This window comes from Nerophis ophidion, linkage group LG07 (assembly GCF_033978795.1).
Source record: "Nerophis ophidion isolate RoL-2023_Sa linkage group LG07, RoL_Noph_v1.0, whole genome shotgun sequence".
Taxonomy (NCBI): Eukaryota; Metazoa; Chordata; class Actinopteri; order Syngnathiformes; family Syngnathidae; genus Nerophis; species Nerophis ophidion.
Genome location: NC_084617.1, coordinates 69,510,219 through 69,532,736, shown reverse-complemented (window position 1 = coordinate 69,532,736; position 22,518 = coordinate 69,510,219). Strand labels below are relative to the sequence as shown.

The 22,518-nt window shown below is 40.4% G+C and overlaps 1 protein-coding gene across 5 annotated transcripts in view; it reads left to right on the top strand.

Moving 5' to 3' along the window:
* The window catches only part of mtmr3 (myotubularin related protein 3), a 57,011-nt gene that overhangs the window by 20,744 nt on the left and 13,749 nt on the right, over window positions 1–22,518 (top strand). For 2 of the 5 annotated variants that reach the window (XM_061907001.1, XM_061906999.1), the window contains 16 exons: window positions 1,051–1,071; window positions 4,633–4,715; window positions 4,939–5,105; window positions 5,181–5,277; window positions 5,543–5,656; window positions 7,222–7,412; window positions 7,869–8,000; window positions 8,096–8,207; window positions 11,602–11,797; window positions 13,349–13,534; window positions 13,833–14,003; window positions 14,269–14,414; window positions 16,220–17,735; window positions 17,818–17,928; window positions 18,076–18,164; window positions 21,259–21,285. In XM_061907001.1, the coding sequence (XP_061762985.1) occupies window positions 1,051–1,071; window positions 4,633–4,715; window positions 4,939–5,105; window positions 5,181–5,277; window positions 5,543–5,656; window positions 7,222–7,412; window positions 7,869–8,000; window positions 8,096–8,207; window positions 11,602–11,797; window positions 13,349–13,534; window positions 13,833–14,003; window positions 14,269–14,414; window positions 16,220–17,735; window positions 17,818–17,928; window positions 18,076–18,164; window positions 21,259–21,285 (3,359 nt within the window). The remainder of the gene's footprint in view (window positions 1–1,050; window positions 1,072–4,632; window positions 4,716–4,938; window positions 5,106–5,180; window positions 5,278–5,542; window positions 5,657–7,221; window positions 7,413–7,868; window positions 8,001–8,095; window positions 8,208–11,601; window positions 11,798–13,348; window positions 13,535–13,832; window positions 14,004–14,268; window positions 14,415–16,219; window positions 17,736–17,817; window positions 17,929–18,075; window positions 18,165–21,258; window positions 21,286–22,518) is intronic. The other 3 variants (XM_061907002.1, XM_061907000.1, XM_061907003.1) reach the window with 3 other exon arrangements.

The following is a 22,518-nucleotide window of genomic DNA, read 5'->3' as shown; positions in this document are numbered from 1 at the left end:
CTGTAGGGCTGTTGACCAAGTATATCTTGCATTTACTTGTGTGTGTGAAAAGCCGTAGATATTATGTGATTGGGACGGCACGCAAAGGCAGTGCCTTTATGGTTTATTGGCGCTCTGTACTTCTCCCTACGACCGTATACCACTCCGTACACCGGCGTTTTAAAAAGTCATACATTTTACTTTATAAGACTAATACCGATAATTTCCGATATTACATTTTAAAGCATTTATCGGCCGATAATATCAGCAGTCCGGTATTATCGGACATCTCTTGTAATATATTTGGAATTGCTGTAATCTTTTTATGGCTGTTATGTAGAGGAGACGCTGACATCAGCTTTTTTTTTTTCAACTCTCAAGCAAGCAAATGTGCCACAGGGTCAATTCCGGTCTTTCAACAATCACCATTCCTTCGGAATCAAAATATATATTCATGTGTTATTTATAGCTTATTATTTGTGCACTAATGACAAGTGATGCACCGAAACTTTGGTTGTCTCAAATAAAAACCTAAATCGGATGTTGTGATGAAATTTCCGCTGGCGACTGCGTCTTTCTGACGTAGTTCGTCCATAGCTGACAAAAAAAAATCACATTCAGGTCGTTTAGACTGCAGTCACGTTTGAAAAGGTCAGACTCCAATCGGATTCAGGACTACTTCCTGATGTGGCCCGATGAAACTGATGTGAAAAGATCAGATCTGAAGCATTTAGACTGGCAAAAAAATATCTGATGTTTGTCATTTTACGAGAAAAAAATCAGATTTGGTGTGCACTGTAAACATGGCCTTGGATGCTTGATAAAGCATATGCATCACATGGCAGACTCCAAAAAAATAGGCAACACGATGGTACTGGATGAGCGCAGGCAGCCCAGGAATTTTGATGATGTGGAGATTAGCAGTGTAGATTTAGAAAGCAGGAATTACTGTGGCTGCATAATGCAAGGACATCCGGAATGTGCCATTGTTGCAGCCCTGTGTGGACGAAGAATAGTTTCAAACGATCCAACTACCGCTTACAATATCCTTTCTCTTTTGTTTCTGATTAGAGTTGTTGTTGTGAGGTTTCAGTAAGTACCCACCAGAGATGCACGGCATGGGGTGGTTGTGTAAATTTTGTGTGCTGCCTTTTATGAAATTTGGTTGCTATGTAGAAAACCTGCTTATGAATAATGTTTAGCTCCAATAACTGAATGAAAAGAGACACTTTTGGGAAAACTAATCATAACTCATCACGTCTCTACTGCATAATTCGATCAGACAAGGCCTGTCATTATTTAGTGGCAGAACCCTGGCCTGCTAATGAATACCTGTCGATCTTGCATGGCTCCAGACTGCATGCAAACAGCAGCCTGTGTACCATTGACTGTTAAGACATACTTTTAGATAATAGCAAATCTTGTTTGCAAGTATGCTACTGCATGTAGTATTTCAATATTCAAAGGATTAACTTGTCAGCACATTAATTCCGATTTTTTAATATGGCATCTGATAATTTCATTGTCAATCCCCATTGTAAATTACATGCATTTATTTAAACTTTCAATAGGTGGCCAGTTTAAGACTGTAATACAGCCGAAGTCACTTAAAGGGGCTGTTTGCAACTTCCTCAAAGTAACATTTTTCAAAGCAAAAAATATAACTCCATCGCCGGCTAGCTTGTATTACCATTAGTGGTTTACCAGAAGACATTTGTTTGACAAATATCTATATTTGTCACAAATACAAAGTTAAACTAATAAAAAATTATACCCCCCTGAATAAAATATTTGTTTTTTACGGCGGTCACTCACCCGGTCTTGTCAACACGTACACGCATTGAATGCATGCACACATACTAATCCCACAATCGGCTCAGATGTGGGATGTCGTTGTGGCTTGTGCAGCCCTTTGAGACACTTGTGATTTAGGGCTATGTAAATAAACTTTGATTGACTGATTGATTGATTGATTGAAAAAACATCCAAGAGAAGCAACAAAAAATTTGCAGTCATGTTGTTGTTATGATAAACATTCAGTGACCGCTAACGTTAGCTATCCAAATTGTTTTTAGTAGCTAACATCTAAAGCTGATGCGCGTGCATGTGTTACGTATGTACGAAATTACGTCATTACGCAGGAGAAGCCGTGAGAGGGCAGGATATACTGTGTAAAATACAGTGAAAAGTTGGCGCCCACTCGCCCACTGTGTAAATATTGCAAACAGCCTCCTTAAGTCACACCGGTTTGTCTAACTCTTTTGTGTCGAACACATCATAAAGACAATGTTTGCTATTGTTAAGAGCTGCCCACTTATAGTACTCTTAAGTCAATGTTGACATACTGTACATGGTCGACCTCATTTGTCGACATAACATTTAGCACCCAAAGAGGTAATTTCAACACTGCAAAAAGTCAGTGTTCAAAAACAAGATAAAAAAAATAATAAAATAAGGGTTATTTTATTTGAACTAAGCAAAATTATCTGCCAATAGAACAAGAACATTTGGCTTGTCAAGACTTTTCAAAACAAGTAATTTTAGCTAACCTCGATGAACTCAAAAATACCTTAAAATAAGTACATTCTCACTAATAAAAACTGTACTACTATATGAGTACATATTTTCTGTTGTTTCATTGAAAATAAAACAGCAAAGTCCATTTGGCTGTCATCTGTTTTAATATGATATATGTCATGATTTTTTTTTACATGCTTGGAATAAGAAATTATTACTTTAAAAAAGTAGTTTTATACCTGTGAGTGTTGATGACACAGCTTTGCAACAGTTGATATTCTCGTTTCAAGCATGTTTTACTCAATATAGGTCATCAAATCTCAGCAACATGCTGTAATGTCTTACTGAGATCATTTTGGACCAAAACCCTTAAAACAAGTAAAACACTCGAACATAAAATCTGCTTAGTGAGAAGAATAATCTTATCAGACAGAAAATAAACAAATATCGCCCTTATTTGAGATATTTAATCTTACTTAGATTTCAGTTTTTGCAGTGTATGAAAATTTGGTCCATTTAAGTCAACATGTATTGAAGAATTAATGTTAACTTCATCATTATTGCAAAGCAGCGTGAAAGGTGAAAGGACAATGTAATTACTGTTTATTTATCAGAGGTGGCGAGAGGAGCCAAACATTTTACTTAAGAGTACTGTTACTGTAGAGTAATATTAGTTTAGTTTATTAAGGATCCCCATTAGTCTACACCGCAGTGGAGACTATTCTTCCTGGGGACCAGGCAAAAAACATCACACAACCACAGAACAAACGATTAAAATGCAGTACAACATGATCCAATAATAAATTGTCATAATACAAAAATAGCAACAACAAAGAACCAAAAAATACTAATAAATGTTGTTACATAATAATTTTCATACCAAAGATAAAAATAGCAATATAAAAATAGATATACTGTATACATTTTTGCAAAAATAAAACAAAGAACCAATGGCCTAAAATATACACATTAGTGTATATAAGTGACGAAAAAGTATCATCCATCCATTTTCTGCTGCTTATCCCATAATCAATAAAATACTAAATAGTCAATAAAAACAGTCATGACATTAGGTACAATCTAAAATAATCTCTTTACGCAATACAAATAATCTCTTTACGCAATAGGACTCAAGTAAAAGTTAAAAGTAGTCTGCCAATTAATAATTTCATTCAGAGTAATTAAGTATTCAATAAAAACAACAACTATTCAAGTTCTGAGTGACTTCTGATTTATTTAGTAGATGTTTTTTAATATTACTCGTAGTTGGTGTGTGCATGTGAGAGACAGGGAGACATGGCTATAATATAAACTACAAAAAATGCACATTTTACAGTCTTATAACAGGAAAATATTTAGCTTGTGCTGCTAAAACATGATATACAACTTACGACAAAGTGTTTTCTCTATCTGGAAGTTAAATAATTTTAGGCTCAAACGTGAACATTTTACTGAAGCGCATGAAATAGCTGTTATTTTTCGTAGTTTGTAAGGTAAACATAGATTTAACAGGTATGTTGACTCATTTCACTGCAAGTCGCTGTCATTTTTTTCATTGCTACGGGCCTGCGATGTAAATATGTCTCCTTTTTTAAAGTCGGGCCACCAATATTTTTGAGTGCGGTCATGTGACTGCAAGACTGTTTGATTGGTGAAATGGATGGCTAATTTCATTTATGTTAACAATAACTTAGCGCCAGTCCTTGTCAACACAATCCGATAAGCAACATTTAATAGGATGTTATGTAGTTTTTATTGCAATCTACTGCAAGTTAATACACGTTGCAGTAAATACATAAAATGAAGTTTGACAGATTTTGTGTGTAAATGTAAAAATATGAGACACAGCAAAACATAAGTGAGTCTATGATTGGATTCCCTGATTTTTAGGAAGTGTTATTTTAAAGGGACACCTAATATAACAATCAACAAATAATATGTTTTATATTGTGCTCAGTGGCTGTTTGTATAGCAAAACAGTGTTTTGTAGCTCATTGTTTGCATGAACTTTTTTTTATCCTGACCTCTACTAATTTTGTTGATGTGTAACTTATGTCTAATATGTTACCCTTACTGACTGCATGTGTTATATATTTCAAATGAACATTGCTGGAAAGTTGTTCTGGTGCTCTGCAGGTTCCTATGCAGCTCATTGAGAGTGTTGAGTGTCGTGATATGTTCCAGCTACACGTCACCTGTAAGGACTGCAAAGTTGTGCGGTAAGCCCAAAGACACGCCCATGTTACCTAAAGCCTGTCTAAACAGTACCACTTTGTACTCAAAGCAGTACTTCATCACTGGGACCTTTTCCCCCCAAAATATGAAATGTTATTGAAATAGACAATTGTTCGTCATGGTAACATTATTTAGTATTTGTAACATGTTTTTGCTAATACTGCCTAAGATGAAGAACACATACAAAGCGTCACATTTACTTTAAAGGTGTCAGTTCTCCACCTTTGAGCAATGTCAGGAGTGGTTGAAGCGCCTCAATGCAGTTGTGCGCCCTCCCTCTCGCTTGGAGGATCTCTTCTCCTTTGCCTTCCATGCCTGGTGCATGGATGTGTACGCTGGTGAGAAGGAGCAGCATGGCGAGCTTTGTAGACCAGGTAGGCCCACACACCCACACCGATGACTGCATCAGTCTAGACACTTCGACCATATCGGATTTCTCTGCTCTTTAGGGGAACACGTGACCTCTTGGTTCAAGAATGAGGTGGAGAGAATGGGCTTTGACACTCAAAATGCCTGGAGGATATCCGACATCAACTGCAAGTTTAGGTAAAGGCCGTTTTCTTTTCTTTCTGAATACCTGCTGCCGTGTTTACATCCGTGACTTACTGATGCCCCCTTTTGCTATCATTGGCATATAGCACAGATCAGTGTGTGTGAGAGAATGTGAGGTTGTTTTTTGTACTCCACTGGTGCTTCGCCTGGGGCACAAAAAGGCCCAGCCCAGGATTAAATGTCTGTCGACTTTTGTTGAGCCTTCACAAATGCATTCAGGTCTGAATGCTTTTTCTCATGCCTCTTTTTTCACCACTAGGCTTTGCCCCAGCTATCCCCAGCAGCTTCTGGTACCAGCCTGGATAACTGACAAGGAGTTGGAAAATGTGGCAGCCTTCCGCTCCTGGAAGAGGTTTCCTGCAGTAGTTTATAGGTTGGTTGTTTCTATTTAAACTAGAAACCAAAGACGGTATCCTTTAGGGCTGGGCAATATATCGATATACTCGATACATCGCGGGTTTGTCAATGTGCGATATAGAAAATGACCATATCGTGATATTCGAGTATACGTTCTCACGCATTTGATTTTAGCTGCGGGCATTACACTACTGGCTCTAATCACTCTTTCTTGTCTGTCCTTCTCAGAGACGTAAAACAAGCGCACCTTCTTACACGTGTTACATACTGACATACGCCCTCGCGGAGCAGAGCGGTAGCAGCAAGGGTAACGTTAGCTGTGGTGCGAGTAGTAATACGAGGGAAAGAAGGTGCAAATCTGGTAACAAATGAAGGAAGTATTAATTCCCAAGAAAAACGTCTGTTGGTGGTTTGGCTTAAGTGGGAATATGTCGAACAGATAACCATAATTTGTCAAGTGTGGGGCAAAAGTGTTGTTACAAAAAGTAGCACCACTGCTAATATGTAGCATCATTTGAAAATGATGCTAGAGAATGAAGAGTGCTTACCCCGCATGTCAACATCTCCATTCGATGCCACACGCCCACACCATCAAAATGCTGAGGCAACCATTTGCAGATCAACACCGTATGAAAAAATAGTCAACAACAAAAGGAGATAATGTCCGCAGTAACCTACCCATAGCGAAGGACAAACACTTTGATTTCCTATTATGCAGCTCATTTTTATCCGACAGTTGTTGAAATATCGTGTGTGACATCATGCACAAATGTGCACTCTTATTTGTTTTAAACTTTTATAGTGGCGTTCCGTACAAAAAGAGCACTTTAATTTAGTGTTGTTTGATATGTCATCTTGGTGACATCATGCACAAATGTGCACTAATTGTTTGTTTTAAAATGTCTCTGCCCTGCGATGAGGTGGCGACTTGTCCAGGGTTTACACCGCCTTCCGCCCGATTGTAGCTGAGATAGGCACCAGCGCCCCCCGCGACCCCAAAGGGAATAAGCAGTAGAAAATGGATGGATGGATAAAATGTCTCTGACAATCTTGCACTTTCTGTTTTGAAATGAGGTGATTGTTTGTGCCACTGCTTAATAACTGTTTAATAAATACAGTTTTGCTCAATTGACTTAGTTGTGATTTCCCTCTCTGCATGAAAGTCTAAAATGAGCATATATTAATGCAGTATGAACAAGAATGTTTTAATGTAGACACATAGAATCATCATACTACCGTACTGTGATTTTATGTTTCAAGTGTTAATTCAAGGCTAAGACTAAATTTTTAGATATATATCGTGTATCGCGTTAAGGCCTTAAAATATTGAGATATATAAAAAAGGCCATATCGCCCAGCCCTTGTATCCTTAATAGTAGTTTGCATGGCAACAGCCTGCCTGTAATTCATCATCGATACACAGTAATGCAAATGGTTGCATAAGTGTTAGGAGTGTATTGATTTTTGTAAGGTGTTCAGTATGTTTAACAGCTTTGATGATGCATTATTGTAACCACTATGATTATATTTACTACATTATCAGTCAATCTTGCTTGTTCACATAACTTTCAATTTTGACAGGCACCTGAACACAGGGGCCGTGATCGCCCGCTGCGGCCAGCCAGAGGTCAGTTGGTGGGGTTGGCGGAATGCTGATGATGAGCACCTTGTGCAGTCCATTGCTAAGGCCTGTGCTGTGGATAGCACCTCTCTCAAACACCTGTCTAACGGAACCTACACCAATGGCTCCGACCTGCCGGATACTGATTTCGGTGCGCGCGAGCTCAGTCTGCTTTACTCAACATCGTGCTGCAGTCTATTCACATACATACAGTGCACACAAACTAACATAACCTTTTTTTTTTTGGAAAAAGTTTGAAGCGGCAAACCCATATAACAAACACAACAGCTAAGAACACCACATAGATTCAATACATTCCCTTGGGTTCAGCGCAAGCATTTACTGCTTCCGCAGATGCCCTTTTTTGATATTGGACTTTTTTTTACCCATTGACTTGGTACAGGATGGAGGGAATGATTATTTGATCCCTTTCTGATTTTCTTTGTTTATGTAAAAACGTAAAAAAAACATGAACTCTCCTTAACTGCACGGTCCATATCTGCATGATTTAATCTCAGGAGCAGATATAGGTCCACCAATCTTTACAAATACCAAATCTTTATGTTTTTAGGTTTCATAACTCTAATGCGTTGTCTGATTTTATCAGAGTCATCGATTACCAACAGCTCAGAGGTGGAGACGTTGGCCATCCAACCTCAAAAGTTACTGATACTGGATGCCAGGTCTTATGCAGCTGCTGTAGCCAACCGGGCAAAGGGGGGAGGCTGCGAATGTCCTGGTAGGCCTCATCTTGTGTGTGTACTGTGGATATAGCAGATCTATACATAATGTAAGTTCATCCGAATTATGAATATATTTCCCCCTATATTCCAGAATACTATCCCAACTGTGAGGTGGTTTTCATGGGTATGGCCAACATCCATTCCATCCGCAAGAGTTTCCAGTCCATGCGTTTTCTCTGCACGCAGATGCCTGATCCAGCCAAGTATGATATTTTAATTTATATATATATTGTATATATATTTAATATTAGACTGCATTTAGAGCCTGAATTTGGTACCTCTAAGACATAATGGCCCACAAAATCATGTACACCTCTCACATTTCAGCATCTGTTTTATTATAGCTCCTCAAGCCACAGTGCTGTAGAAACAAAGCAGTTGTCAATGTGCACACAGTGTAGATTTACTTGGGGGGGAAAAACGCTCACCATTTTTTTAAGAAGCAGAAAGTTGGAATTTTGTTTCTGGAAAATGTGTAGTATATAAATTAATTTGCATTTGAATGGGCAAAATAAGTATTAGATCTCCTACCAACCAGCAGGCCTTATTTCCCCCACAGACGGGTTATGCACTGACCTTTGGGAAAGTACTCCCAACGTCAATATACGGATAATGTAGATAAGACACCTCTCGTAGGTCTTTTCTATTCACCGCAATCGTCAGGGCTATTGAGCTATCAAAGAACCTCAGAGACCCCCCCGGCCCCACAAGAGGGCTGATGGACTGGACTCTCAAATTATTAACCGTACCCACTTGGCCACCTCTATTGCACCTGGTCCATGACCCAGCGCGGTGGAGGTATCCACATCTTTGGTCTCTCCCAAGGTTTCTCATTGTTCTCATTGTTCCATTGGGTTTTTCTTGCCCATATGTGGTTTCAGATCCGGGCATGTCATTTTGGTTTATGAAGACTTCAGCCTGCCTGGTGGAGCTGCTGTTGTTGTGGTTTTGTGCAGGATGTGCCAGTCATACTTTCTAGCCTTCCTTGACGTCGGAGACTGGCTGGGGCAATTCCTGGCATGTAGGCCACAGAAGTTGTTTCTTTGCAACCAGTTATTATCTTGGGGATGATGTTGATGACAGTATAAATAAACCTTGTTTGCGTGTGGACTTCTGCTCCAGACGGGTGTGCAGTATTCAGCTACAGGTAGGAGCCAGGCTTGTGTTTTTATACGTAGGGTCTGGGGGAAATCACTCCAAGTCAGCACTGCCAGGCGGCGAATAAGTGAGACCCTTGCTGTTGTCTTGGCCTTCACTTCATCCAGGTGTTGCTTGTCGGAGCGTGTCCGGTCTATGCGTACGCCGAGGCTCCTGGAGGCTTGGTGAAACTCCAGACGGTTCTTGCCGACGTGCACGTCCAATTCCCTTTTTTCTTTCTGGCTGTAGAGGTAGAAAGCAGCAGGCATTGTTTTGGTCATGCTAAGTTGCAGGTGCCACTTCTGGAAGTACTCAGCGCCAGAATGCCGGTATTTTCGGTTGAGACCAACTTCTATCGCCTTCCAAGTTGGGCAGCAAGACATGATGGCTGAGTTGTCAGCATAGCCATACTTCTTGGATGTTCTGTTAGGCAGCTCATGAACATAGATGTTAAACAGTGTTGGTAAGAGGACAGAGCCTTGCAGGACACCGTTCTTCAGCCTTTTGAGCTACCTAGTCTGGTCATCGCTGGTTTTTAGGATGAATCTACAGTTGCTTAGCGTCTCCATAATAAACCTCAACCATGTGCCGATCTGTACTACATGGTATCATAAGCAGCTGTCAGGTCCAGTAACACTACTCCAGCTTTATTGTTATCCTGGAAGCTGTTCTTGATGTCCTGAGTGAGTAGTGTTACTTGGTCCACAGTTGACCTGCATCAGTGGAAGCCTGCTTGTTCCTGTGGAAGTTGTGGGTCCATCACTGGATCAATGCGGCAGTGGATCAGGCTCTCCAGGATTTTTTATGGAACGCAAAGCGGGGAGATGGGCCTATAGGACTTTGGGGTCTTCGACAGGTTGGTTGTGCTTTGGCAAAGCTATGACAGAAGCACACCGCAAGATCTTTGGGAGCTTAGACCTCTGGAAACATGATGAGAAGAATGAACATAGCCAGTGAGATGTTCCTTAACTTTGTTGTGTGATAAACTCTGGGTGGACTTTGTCTTCACCTGGTTACTTTCCCGGCTTCAGTTCTTTCATTGTTGCTCTTAGTTTGGCTGCTGCAAAGTCTCCTGAAAGGTTAACATCGGCGCTGGCTGCTCTGGAGTGGGATAATACCTCACTCGATAACAGCCATGTGAAGTTTGTGTCAACATTAGAGAAGAAGCTGTTATTCAGGAGCTGGGAAGCAATGGCATCTGTACTTACTGGACACCTGCGGGGGGTTGATTTTCTCCTTGAGAGCAGGTTGATGGTCTGGCACGCTCCAACTACAGTGGGTGAAATCACTGGATTCCATTACTTGAGTCCATCTAGTCTTTCAGGGGTCATCCAACTTCTGCTGTAGTATTGTTGCTGCATCTATTTCTTTCTTCCTTGGAGATCACCTGCTGATGTTGACGCAGCAGGCAGCTGTAATCCTCATTCCAGCCTGGAATATAGTTATTTTTAAAGCCACGAGGGATGTTGTGCTTTGCTGCCCTTAGGATAATTCGCAGTAGGCGGCGTATGCAGCATCCACATCCTCTGCTTCCGGTCCATGAGACCGTTAGGTCTTCTATCTGTTTATGCCATAAACCACTGCCAGTTTGCCTTCCTGATGTTCCATCTCCTGACCGGTTTGCCAGCTACCAGCTGCACAAGTGATGGTACTTTGATGATAGACGGCCAGTGGTGTGAACGAGGGAACCTTTTGATTGATTGATTGATACTTTTATTAGTAGATTGCACAGTTCAGTACATATTCCGTACAATTGACCACTAAATGGTAACACCCGAATAAGTTTTTCAACGTATTAGTATTAACCCGTCGGTCTGGTTTCAGGTCGTTACCGCGGCATACAGTGAAGGCCAGGTGTGGGTTGGTGTAAGAGTTCTCCAGGGTGAAGAAAATAAATTTGGGAGTTCTTTTGGATCAAATAGGAGCAGCGCCTTAGTGATAGACGCCCAGTTTGTAACCCAAGTTTAAGTCCCATAATTAGCCCAATAAGTACCACAAGAATAATCGTATCTACACTAATTTATATAGAATTATATATTGAGTAGGTGAGAAATCACATAGATTAATATGATTACATTTATTAATAAAATACAATAGAAATAATTTTGATACTGTAATTTTGAATAGAATGCAATAACAATGACACCAATTACAGTCCTGTTTAAAATATAATTTTTGCACATATCTTCACACTAGTGTGGAGGTGTGGCGTGTAATTGGTTTTCCGCAAAGGGGGGGGGTCATGTCCAAAAAGTTATAGAGAATCTTTGTCTTTATAGATTATGTAATCGTGACACCTATTATTTTTTAACAGTTTTGAGAAACCTACAATATCCCTAACCATATTTCAAAAAGCATGGGTTATTTTTCCTCAAAACGGTCACGTAGTTTACCTTAAACCCACCCTTAAGTTATACAGCGCCCTAATATAGTTTGTCTTTGCTGTCTGTGTGCCTGCAGCTGGCTGTCTGCTCTGGAGAGCACCAAGTGGCTGCAGCATTTGTCCTTGCTACTGAAGGCGGCCCTGCTGGTGGTCAATGCTGTGGACAGGGACCACAGGCCCGTTTTGGTGCATTGCTCCGACGGGTGGGACCGCACTCCTCAAATTGTTGCTTTGTCGAAGCTACTGCTGGACCCGTACTACCGCACTATAGAGGTATGAGTGAAAAGTAAAAATAAAAAAAAATCACATACTGAGACCCCGATATGATTTTATATTACCATGTGTAGTGCTTTACAAATGTAACTGCAACCAACACAAAAAGTCAACACAGGGTCACAATTAACATAACCTGTTCACTGAACTTTGTGGATATTATAAAAAATGTCCTTTCACCTAAGATAATTCAAAATGACACCCATTTAAATCCAATGCATTATGGGAAAATGCAAACCACTCTCTTCACACTTGTTTTTTAGCCCAATGCAGCTACTAAGTGAAAAAGCTGAGGCACCCCTGTTTAGACCAGCACCCAATGTAAGGTTTATACCACAGCTGCCCTAAATAAACAGCATTGGTAAATACTAAGATCATGTTTCTGTAATTGATAATACGTTCATGTGTAGTGAAGTGAAGTGAATTATATTTATATAGCGCTTTTTCTCTAGTGACTCAAAGCGCTTTACATTGTGAAACCCAATATCTAAGTTACATTTAAAGCAGTGTGGGTGGCACTGGGAGCAGGCGGGTAAAGTGTCTTGCCCAAGGACACAACTGCAGTGACTAGGATGGCGGAAGCGGGGATCGAACCTGTAACCCTTAAGTTGCTGGCACGGCCACTTTACCAACCAAGCTATACCACCCCATATACCATATACCGTGTACAATCTCTTCAACCGAAATTGTTTTTTATGCATTTTCCATCAAAGCATTTTCAAACTTACTCTTTTTCAAAACTTTAATATGAAAACGATAATTGTTTTGTTTAATTTGAAACACATTTAACAAAATAACATTAGGAACAAATGCACACTTCAACATGTCAAAAAAAGCAGGAAGAAGTTGAGCTGATTTAATGTAATAAACAAATACAGAATATATGACCTATTAAAAACACCATATGTGTGTACTGTTTCTTAAACTGGCTCATTTTGAGTTCCTTGTTCATTTTCTAATTGTAGTCCACATAATTTACCTCAAATGCAATGTTTTTTTTCCTGTGTGTTTTAATTCATCTGAGGACGCACTTTTCTACTCAGTTTGAAAATGTACCAAATCTGTAAATTTCAATATTTTATATCAACATTTTAAATGTCAAATGATATTATTTGCATATATTACTGAGCAGAAAAAATATTTTATGCAAGTTAATAAAGCCGAAATTAGCTTACAAAATAATATATTTAATTAATCGCTTGTTAATCTGTGTGGGAAAAAAAAGTGCTTTATTTTTTAGTTTCAGTTTAGATACCAGATACATAAAGGCAATGACATTTATTTTAAACAAGTTTGATAAGAATTCCTAAAATATATTTTTCTTGCTTTTTATGGCTGGTTAGCTAATACGTTTATTAAGAACAGTATATTTTTCACTAATTTCCAGACACAGCAATCACTTTCTGTTAAGAATAATATGGAGCAGTGAGCAGTGGTAGACGTTTCCACAGCTTAACTGTCCATAACTGCACATAGGCAGTTATGGACTTCCATGTCAACAACATGTATGTATAAAATATATTTTTAATATTGTGTTATATTTTTATTCAGGGCTTCCAAGTTTTAGTCGAGACAGACTGGTTGGATTTTGGTCACAAGTTTGCAGATCGCTGCGGGCATGGAGAAAACTCTGAGGACGTTAACGAGCGCTGTCCAGTCTTCCTACAGTGGCTGGACTGTGTTCACCAGCTGCAGAGACAGTTTCCATGCTCCTTTGAATTTAACGAGGCTTTCCTGGTGCGTATTGGTGGTTACTGATTGTACTAAGTTTATTCAATAAGTATATACAACATGCTACTTATTTACATACATTTTTATATTTTCTATAACCTGTATAGACATTATTCAGGGGGGTGGCCAACAAAAGGTTTAAACTGTATTCATTTTGGGAGAATAACCATCTTTTTGACGTTAAAAATGTATTCACTTGTAATATAATGCCAGTAGATCTCACAATGAATCTTTTTATTTATTTATCTTTTTAACCTCTGCTTTCCCTTTTTAACATATTAATGTATGCTCGATATGAATGCAGGTGAAGCTGGTGCAACACACCTACTCCTGTCTGTTCGGCACTTTCCTATGTAACAGTGGGAAAGAGAGGGAGGACTGCCACGTTCAAGAAAGGACATGCTCGGTCTGGTCCCTGTTGAGGCCAGCCAACCGTTCCCTGAGGAACATGCTGTATTCCTCACACTCTGAGACTGTACGTACACTACCGGCCCAGTCCTGGGCATCCAGCTCTTTGAGACACTAGTGATTTAGGGCTATATAAGTAAACATTGATTGATTGATTGATTGATTGATTGATTAGGTAGCACCGCCTGGTTCTTAAACAATGAACCCAATAACACATTGAAATATGTTCAGAATAATACTCATTTTAATTTAAAGACACCAGGAGGTAGTCCTCATTCAAACGTACCATGTTTGCAATTTGTAACTAATTCCATTCATATCTGTCATTGCAGGTTCTCCACCCAGTGTGTCATGTGCGCAACCTGATGTTATGGACCGCCGTCTACCTGCCCAGCTCCTCTCCCACCACCCCTTCAGATGACTCCTGCGCACCATACCCTGTGCCCGGCAGCAATCCGGAAGAAGCGCCCCTGGGCAGGTGAGCCTGGCGCGCTGGTACAGAACTCCTCACTACCTCCCTCCATGTAAGACAAACTCCGGTCCGGGGCTCCCAAAGACTGTGGGACCCAGTTTTGACTCTTGACGCACACTTTGCTCTTCTCAGACCCACGCAGTCACCTTTTGTGGTTATTGCATAGCTCACAAAAATTGTGTCATCAGGAAGGTGCTTAATTTGTCAAGAGTTTAACGACCGCAGCTTCCTGTAATTATGCTCGCGTTCACTGGAGCAGATATAATGATTAATAGTCCTTTAATACAGTATTTTCCTACCTTTTTTATTTTTTTTAAGCCGAAAGCCAAATTCAATCACCCTAAATTGGAAATATTTTATGAATAGATTGCATTAATCTAGTGCAACCTTGATACCCAGAGGGCACTAACTTTCCAGAGTGACCCGCCCTCTTCCAGCTTTTAGCACATAATGACACAAACTACGTCTGTGCGTATTGTGGTTAACTAATTATGGCGATTTAGCAAAGTTTAGCCACTAATGATAGTTACTTAGGCTGTACATTCAATGATCGCTATCGTAACTTTAACATTACTGCAAATTGTCCTTGGACGGACAAGTATTTTTTATTATATATAGTAATTGGAAAATAAAAAGTTGTCATGTCAATATACGTGTCATGTTAAACTACTAATAGTAACATAAGTTAGGTGGTGTTCTTGTTTATCCTCTTAATTGGTTTACTGGCCTTTTTTATTTCTCTTTGCTATTTGGGCTTATTGGACCCTAATTAGAATAAAAACTAAGAATCATCTTTTGATATGATTTACTTAGTCCTTAAGTACACAAAAGTGTACTTCATCTGTAGTGACATGCTAATTCGTATTTTTACACTTTTTTTTCCAAATTCCATTTGTATGTTGTACTCTTCTGACGCCACCAGATGGCAGTATAAATGTCTATATAAGCGGCCATAAGACCTCAATTCAGTCGTGCACACAATTTTGGAAATAAGAGCTAAAAGGTGCTGTCCACGCATGTGGCCACTAAACCTTTATTAAATATACATTTTAAGTTGTAGACAGCATGTATAAGTCACTTATTAAAGGGGAACTGCACTTTTTGGGGGAATGTTGCCTATCATGTACATTCATTATGAAAGACATGATGACTTACGGGTTTTTTTTAACGCATTGTAACTTGCAAATAAAAGTCAGCTTACAGCAGAGCCAATGGTAAGTGCTCTTTTCCGCCCATAAAACCCAATGAAAAACATCGAAAAAGTGCCAAAAATACTTTACGTTTGGTGACTTGAATATTAATCACGTATTAGTGATACTGTCTTTATAAGCGCTAACTCAGACAAATTATATTAGCGGCGCCGTGATCACAAGCTTGTGTGAAAAGGTTGGCATTATTGACTGATCAGCTGCTTCCTCGCTTCCCTGTTCGTCATACTTTATTCCTCGCTTCCTTGTTCGTCATACTTTATTCCTCTCTTTCTTGTTCGTCATACTTTATTCCTCGCTTCCTTGTTCGTCATACTTTATTCCTCGCTTTCTTGTTTGTTATTGGTTCTCGACAACCCTTTATGTCGACCTTAGACAGCGAACTACTCTGAAGAACCTTGACGTAAACGGGTTCCACTGTACTTTAATGAATACGTTTTTAGTTTCCTGTGAAGGATTGTGTCTTCTAGCTTGATGGAACAATAGATAAACAAAATGTTCAAACAAAATGTAAATGATCAATTTGTGAATCATAAATTACACAGGTTTTGTTAAAATAGTTTTCTTTACATTCCTTATGTGTTTTTTTTTTTTTTTTTGTAGATGTACTAAAACCCGCTCATTCGATAACTTGCCCAGTGCTTGTGAGCTGGGAAGCTTGCTGGCCCCAAACCGCCGCTCTAGTGATCCAAGTCTCAATGAGAAGTGGCAGGACCACCGGCGCTCTCTGGACCTCAATATGGCAGTCGGGCCGGAGGGAGGGGAGGACCAGGATCAGGAAGTACAGTGTAATGGATTGAGCCTTTACCCGAATGGAGAGGACTCTGAGCTGGATGACAGCCCACAGCCCCGCAACTCACACGCTGACATGGCAGAGGGAGCCTGCACGGACTCACCATCAACCAGAGAAGAGGCAGAGCTGTCTGTGGCAGTAGGTGTGGCTGAGGGCCAGATGGAGAACATTCTTCAAGAAGCCACCAAGGAGGAGGCGGGAGCAGATGCACAGAGAGTTTTAACTGCTCTTAGTGCGCCCTTCAATAACACAGCAGCCATGGAGGAGGAGATGCACCCAAGAACTGCTGAGGATGATCAATGTGCTGAAATCAACACAACTGACGTACAAAATGGGCATGCTAATGGTTTCCATCCACAAAATGGGTTTGTGGAAGCTGAGGAGAACAGTGACTCTCCAGCTGTGCCTGCACAGATAGTAGAAGAGTTACAAAATCAGAAAGAGGAAGCAGCTCAAACACTTGAGCATATAAAGAATCAATCTCTGGACAATTGTTCTGAACTACATTACCACGCTAATGAACATTTTCAGCCCAGTTCAGACGAGCCAGAGCCGCTTAAAGCTCATAGAACTCAGATGGCGAATGGCCACAGCAGATCACCTGAGGAGCCTGGTGCAGATGAGGAGACCAGCTCTGGTTGTGACCTTGACAGAGGTATGTTAGAGTCCGGGGAACAGGCAGAGAAGAGGGCCTCCCTGATGGAAAGCTCCACAGAGACTTTGACAGAGGAGATCTGCAGCAGGTTTGAGCCCCCTGCACCCCCGCCTGTCTGTCCAACCCACCAGGCCTTCAGCAAAGGCCAACAACCTTCGTCTAAGAAAGAGAAAGTGCTGGAGACAGGCGAACACAGCTTTACCAGAACTTTAAACGGGGGCAGCAAGCGACCGCCTGTCAGTGCCTTTCATTATGCAAGTGCTGACCTCACTCGGGACGGCCTTTGTAACAGTGACAGTTCTGATGGGGAACCTTGCGGAGGACCTCATTGGGTCAAAGGTGAGCGGGCCCCAGTGAGCCGACAGGTGTCCTTGGCAAGGTGCCACTCCCTGATCCTGCACCACCGGGGCAGCTGTTCACAACACCGCTGGTGCCACGCTCAGCTGGGCCGGGCTGTTGTCAGTCCAGAGCCGCCGTCACGCAGCCACCTGGATGACGATGGACTGATGCTGCACACCGATGCCATCCAACAGAGGTTGAGGCAAATAGAGGCGGGCCACCAGATGGAAGTGGAGACGCTGAAGAAGCAGGTACAGGAACTATGGAGTCGTCTGGAAAATCAGCAGCAAGTCGGTTTCCATCGCGTCAACGGAGACGCAGGAGATGAAGTGGTAAGAAGATGGAGACTGCTTGCCTCATCAAGGTTTCCTTATATGATATATTAAAAATAACTGAGCTCTCCCTCTCATACAGACATCAATGACAGACTCAGAATACAATGCGGACCCCAACTGTCTGTCTCGCTGCAGCACAGAGCTCTTCTCAGAAGCAAGCTGGGAGCAGGTGGACAAGCAGGACACTGAGGTAGGTGGGCCTGACCATTGTTGATTATTGTTTAAACATGCATTTGGAGTATAAAATCCATTTGGATGTCACTCCTAACTTTCTTGTATTGTGTCATTTATTTCTTGTTTTCTTGTCAATGAAATGTAATTGTGTGTCCATTATAAGGTCACTCGCTGGTACCCCGATCATCTGGCAGCCCAGTGTTATGGCTGTGAGAGCAGGTTCTGGCTTGCCTCCAGGAAGCATCACTGCAGGTAAATACTGAGCAGAATCAAGCCTATTAAGTACCCCATTAGTGTCCTTTGAAGTTGTTTTTAGCTCAACTATTTCCTGTTTTTTAAGCCACAGACATCCAGACTGAGACTAGATTTGGGTTATGGTATAGTTTATTTCCACACTTGTGTACACATTCATTATTCAACATGTCCAAAAAGGAGTAAAATTTAGCTGGTCTCATATCCTGTTGGGTCTTCTTTTTGTCTGATGATGTTAAATAACATTACAAAACTTATTGCTGTACTTATTCAATAAACCTAGTTGGTAGGGCAGCGTCTACGGATGTGTTGAATGTTTTATTTCGTATTTATTTCTGTTTTCACTTAAATGGGAACTGTACTTTTTTGGAAATTTGCCTATCATTCACAATCATTATGACAAACAAGAAGACGTCGTGTTCTTGGTGGCTAGCAATGCAGCTAATGGGAGCAATATCTATCTCTAAATCACTTTAAAAATGCATTCAAAAACGGTCAACAATACTTAATTTGCGTTCCGTAACCTGTATAATAACCAAACTGTAGCCACACTGTTATTGTAGGAGTAAACACGGAGGAACTATTTTTTTCTAGCGTAGTAACACATTGCCATGCTACGGTATCAGCCGTAAAAGCTAACTACGGCAAGAGATAAGCTAGCTTCTATGTCAGCACGAAACACGTTTGAGTTTGTAATGCACAACATTGCGATACTGACTGAAAAATATGAACAATCATATTTACAGAATCTGTAAAGTGTCCACATTTAATGTTTTGTTTGCACACAGCCAGACAGCATATGCAGTGTGTCATGATACATGCATCAATATAAAGTGGGACTCAATCAATGTTTGGTCCAGCTCGCCGGGGACGTTTTTCCTGGTTTATTTGGGTAAGCACTCCATTTATGTCGAAATAGCATGGCTTTATATTCCACATTTTGCAGTTAACGTCTTACTCTTCCTTCGTGCTGGCTTCAAGAAGCAGTAGTTCATCTTCCATATATTCAGATTAAGAAAGATAAGATTATGAATACTCATTTGTCCAAAAATAGTCATTTCTGTTGTCTGTTACCGATTCGGCCATTATTAGAAGACACAGACAAGTTTGTTTCCGGTTGTAGGATACACAGTTGTTGCCAGAAGTCGGAAGTGCGCTGCTATGGAAAGGGAAATATATACGCAGAGGAATTAGTTCCGGCAATGATTAACATGACTGAACTACGGTAAATATTGTACATATTCATATAGTTATGAACATGATTATTACATATTACATATAGTTATGAATATGAACATTATATATAATCATCATCATCGGCAGTCACTCAAACGAGTATGACGTTTCTCCTGGTAAGTGTGTATCCCTTTTATGGAGGATGCCTGTGCGTGACTTTGTTTTAACGTGAGGAGACTGGTGCACAGACAGTCACCACACGATCCTTGACAAGATCGGGTCAGGGTCCAGTGGCATGGAGTCCAAGATGACTGGGGACCCTTTTCTGCTGCAGCAGAAGAAGGCTGCAGCAGAAAAAGGTCCCCAGTCTTCCGCCTGCTCCGCCGTTGAGGTCTTCACCGTATCCCTGGCTAGGGGGCAGTCAGGTACTAGGCCTTTGCCAAGGGCCACCTGGGGTAACAGTGGTAAAGGGGTTTAACCTCCTGCTCCCCCAAGACCCCATAGAGGAGCCTCCACTGCCCAGGACACACATTTTATATATATATATATATATATATATATATATTAGGGTTGCGAATCTTTAGGTGTCCCACGATTCGATTCAATATCGATTCTTGAGGTCGCAATGTGATATTATATCGATTTTTTTCGATTCAATGCGATTCTCGATTCAAAAACGATATTTTTCCGATTCAAAACTATTCTGTATTCATTCAATACATAGGATTTCAGCAGGATCTACCCCAGTCTGCTGACATGCTAGCAAAGCAGTAGATTTGTAAAAAAAAGGCTTTTATAATTGTAAAGGACAATGTTTTTTATCAACTGCTTGCAATAATGTAAATTTGTTTTAACTATTAAATGAACCAAAAATATGACTTATTTTATCTTCCTGAAAAAATTGGACACCGTGTGTTGTCAAGCTTATGAGATGCGATGAAAGCGTAAGCCACTGTGACACTATTGTTCTTTTTTTTACATTTTTATAAATGTCTAATGATAATGTCAATGAGGGATTTTTAATCACTGCTATGCTGAAATTATAACTAATATTGATACTGTTGTTGATAATCATTTTTGTTTCACAACTTTTAGTTTGTTCTGTGTCGTGTTTGTGTCTCCTCAATTGCTCTGTTTATTGCAGTTTTGAGTGCATGCAGGTTTGGTTTTGGAATTGGATTGTGTTGTTATGGTAAAAAAAATCAATGAAAAAAAAAAAATTATTAAAAAAATCGATTTAAAAAAAAAAAAAAAAAAGAGAATCGATTCTGAATCGCACATGGTGAGAATCACGATTCATATTCGAATCTATTTTTTCCCACATCCCTTATATATATATATGTATATATATATATATATATACATATATATATATATATATGTGTGTGTGTGGATATATATATATATATATATATATATATACACACATACTTTGCATTTGGGGGGCTTTGAAGGCTACGACGGTGACTCCCATTAACCGCGTCTTCCAAGTTTTTTTTTATTATCTTCAAAACCACCCCCTCTCCCAAAAAAAGACATATGTGTTCTTGTCTGTCATATAATGATTGTGAACAATAGGCAAAATTCCCCCCAAAAAAGTGTACAGTAGTTCTCCTTTAAAGTAACTGAATATTTGTCTCTGAAAATGATCCCCCAAAAATACAATTTTCTCAAAGATGCAGGCATATGTCGAGTTATTGGCAAGCTATTTTTTTTTGGTTTGAGTAAACCTCCCTCCACTCACTTTGCACCATTGTTGGTGATAAATAAGGCATTGCAATCCTTACAAGGGGAGGACAGAATATCAATGTGTCTGCAAAGGGCTATGGATACACCAGTTAAGTTGTACTTTTAGTGTGTCATGTTGTCCTCCCTGTTCAGGCAGCTTTTTTCTATTGTCTGCCCCTCTCCTCTACAGTGGCAGGGAGCCTATCCAGGAGGTCTGGTGAGATCCGGCTCCTCTGTCTCAAACCCACACCCCCCACCCACTCCACCCTAACCTGGCATTGCTGCACCTTCTATTGTAATCCTAATCCACCCCTCAGCCTGCCCCTCCTCATCCTCACCCACTGCATTGGTTTGACCTTTTTTTGTTCTGTCCATACTGTGTGGAGTTCGCCAGAGAAAACCCTCTTCAGCCCTGCTGAGTCTTTTCATTCATTGAGTGTGAGCACAGTGCTGTCAGTGACTGCCACTGGCTGAGGGGGCCACTAAAGTGCCGCATCAGCATCCCAACACCTCCCGTCTAACCATTGCTGACATCTCGGCAGCATGCTGCTTCACCCAGCTTTTTATCTCCTGGCAGCGCAGTATGTGACTATACTGCAATCCCCTCACCCTCACCCTCCACCCCCCCAGACCGAACGCTAGCACGCAATGTAGGAGGGAATTAATTCATGAGTGGGGCAGTCAGGAAGCTCAGTGTGACCATGGCCTTCTGTGTGGATCTCGGCATGTGCCACCTGTGAAGCGCCGCTAACGTGCGCGTTCCTGGTGTATCGAGCAGACCATGTGTTAAATTCGCTGACTCGACATGTAGAGTTAAAGTGTATGCAGTAGGGCTGGGCGATATGGACGAAAAAGTATATCTCGATATATTTTTACCTAAACTCGATATTTTATACATATATCTCGATATATTTTCCAGTGAAAATATGCTGACCCGACATGTAGAATTAAAGTGTAAGCAGTAGGATGGATTGATTGATTGAGACTTGTATTAGTAGATTGCACAGTACAGTACATATTCCGTACAATTGACCACTAAATGGTAAAAATAATTTTAATTTTCCTGAGGGAACTGTCCTGAAGGAATCAATAAAGTACTATCTATCTATCTATCCATCTATCCATCCATCCATCCATCCATCTATCTAAATGGTAACACCCGAATAAGTTTTTCAACTTCTTTAAGTCAGGGTCCACGTTAATCAATTCATGGTAACTGGGCGATATGCACGAAAAAGTATACCTCGATATATTTTTACTTAAACTCGATATTCGATATATATCTTTGTTTTCCAGTGGAAACATCTATATAAAGTTTTTAATTTTTGAGCAAGATTCAGTGAAATTGAAGAAAATGACAACTGTACTGTAAACAGTCAGTGGCACTTTTGTTAACCCAGTTAGTCAAGATGGGTATTAACAGAACATAAAATAAACTGTTATTAATCAA